Source organism: Rhea americana, unplaced genomic scaffold (assembly GCF_003343005.1).
Source record: "Rhea americana isolate MKP2758 unplaced genomic scaffold, rheAme1 scaffold_1749, whole genome shotgun sequence".
NCBI lineage: Eukaryota > Metazoa > Chordata > Aves > Rheiformes > Rheidae > Rhea > Rhea americana.
Genome location: NW_028185871.1, coordinates 1 through 1,340, shown reverse-complemented (window position 1 = coordinate 1,340; position 1,340 = coordinate 1). Strand labels below are relative to the sequence as shown.

The following is a 1,340-nucleotide window of genomic DNA, read 5'->3' as shown; positions in this document are numbered from 1 at the left end:
AGCCCGGCGCGGGGCAGCGCCTTCAGCACGGTGCCGCAGCTGAGCGGCGGCGAGGAGCGCAAAAGCGCCTTCTCGCAGCCCGCCCGCTCCTTCGCCCACGTGCCGCCGCTGGTGCTGGGCCAGAAGCTGGGCGGCCTGGGCGAGCCCTGCCCCGACGGCGCCGCCGCCCCCGGCCGCCTCTACGCCGCCGAGGCGCTGGCCGTGAAGCTGCCGGGCGGCGGGGAGGCGGCGGCGGGCGGCGGCGGCGGCGGCGGCGGCGGCGGGGGCGGGGGGCTGCCCAAGCAGAGCCCCTTCCTCTACGCCACCGCCTTCTGGCCCAAGAGCTCGGCGGCGGCGGCGGTGGCGGCGGCGGCGGCGGGGCCGCTGCAGCTGCAGCTGCCGTCGGCGCTGACGCTGCTGCCGCCGTCGTTCACGTCGCTGTGCCTGCCGGCGCAGAACTGGTGCGCCAAGTGCAACGCCTCCTTCCGCATGACCTCGGACCTCGTCTACCACATGCGCTCGCACCACAAGAAGGAGTACGCGATGGAGCCGCTGGTGAAGCGCCGCCGCGAGGAGAAGCTCAAGTGCCCCATCTGCAACGAGTCCTTCCGCGAGCGCCACCACCTCTCCCGCCACATGACCTCGCACAACTGAGGCGGCCCGGTTCCGCCCGCCCCGTCTCCTCGCCCCCCCATGCACGCAGCCCCACTTCCCGGGGGGCGCGGAGCGGGGCGGGAGGCGGCGGGGAGGAGAGGAGGAGGACGCCGACGAAACGCAGCGAAGCAAACGAACGAAACGCAACCACCGGAGAAAAGGAGGAAAAAAAAAAGAGTAAATGACTTAAAAAATACATTTTTTAAAATGTCATATATTGCAACATATTGATGCATTTGTCATACGTTTCTACTTAAATTATTAAGCACTTATGGTTTAGATGTAATAATAATTATATGTAAGGGTAAATTTTTATTTTCGATATGAAGTGAAGCGCCCGGAGGACGCGTTGCGGGCTGCGCGGGCTGACGGCGCCTCGGCTTCGCTAGGGACAGCGAGAGCGGCCCCGCCGCGGGTCCCCGGCCGCCGCCCGGGACGTGCATGCACCGGGAGCGGGCCGGGCGGCGCGGCGGCGAGCCTCCCGGCCTCCGAATACCGATTTCCTTTTAATACAAAGTGTAATTTCGTGCCCGTGAAATGAAGTCTGGATAGTTACGTGTTACTTTTTTCTTTCTCTTATTTTTTTTTCCTTTCTCTCCCCTCGAAAAGATTTATTAAACTTTATAGTTTATCTGGGTATGTTGGATGCTTTGACAATAAATGACTTTATTTTCTTCAAAGCAGCTGGACGTTACTCACTACTTTTT

General features: G+C 62.2%; 1 protein-coding gene across 1 annotated transcript; it reads left to right on the top strand.

Annotated features, from left to right (window-relative positions):
• Positions 1-3: 3 nt before the first annotated feature.
• LOC146597943 (PR domain zinc finger protein 8-like) lies at positions 4-1,224 on the top strand (the record flags this gene model as incomplete). The annotated part of the gene is made up of 1 exon (XM_085301234.1): positions 4-1,224. A coding segment is annotated over one exon (630 nt), but the record flags the coding sequence as incomplete, so codon positions are not given.
• Between the last annotated feature and the right edge of the window lie 116 nt (positions 1,225-1,340).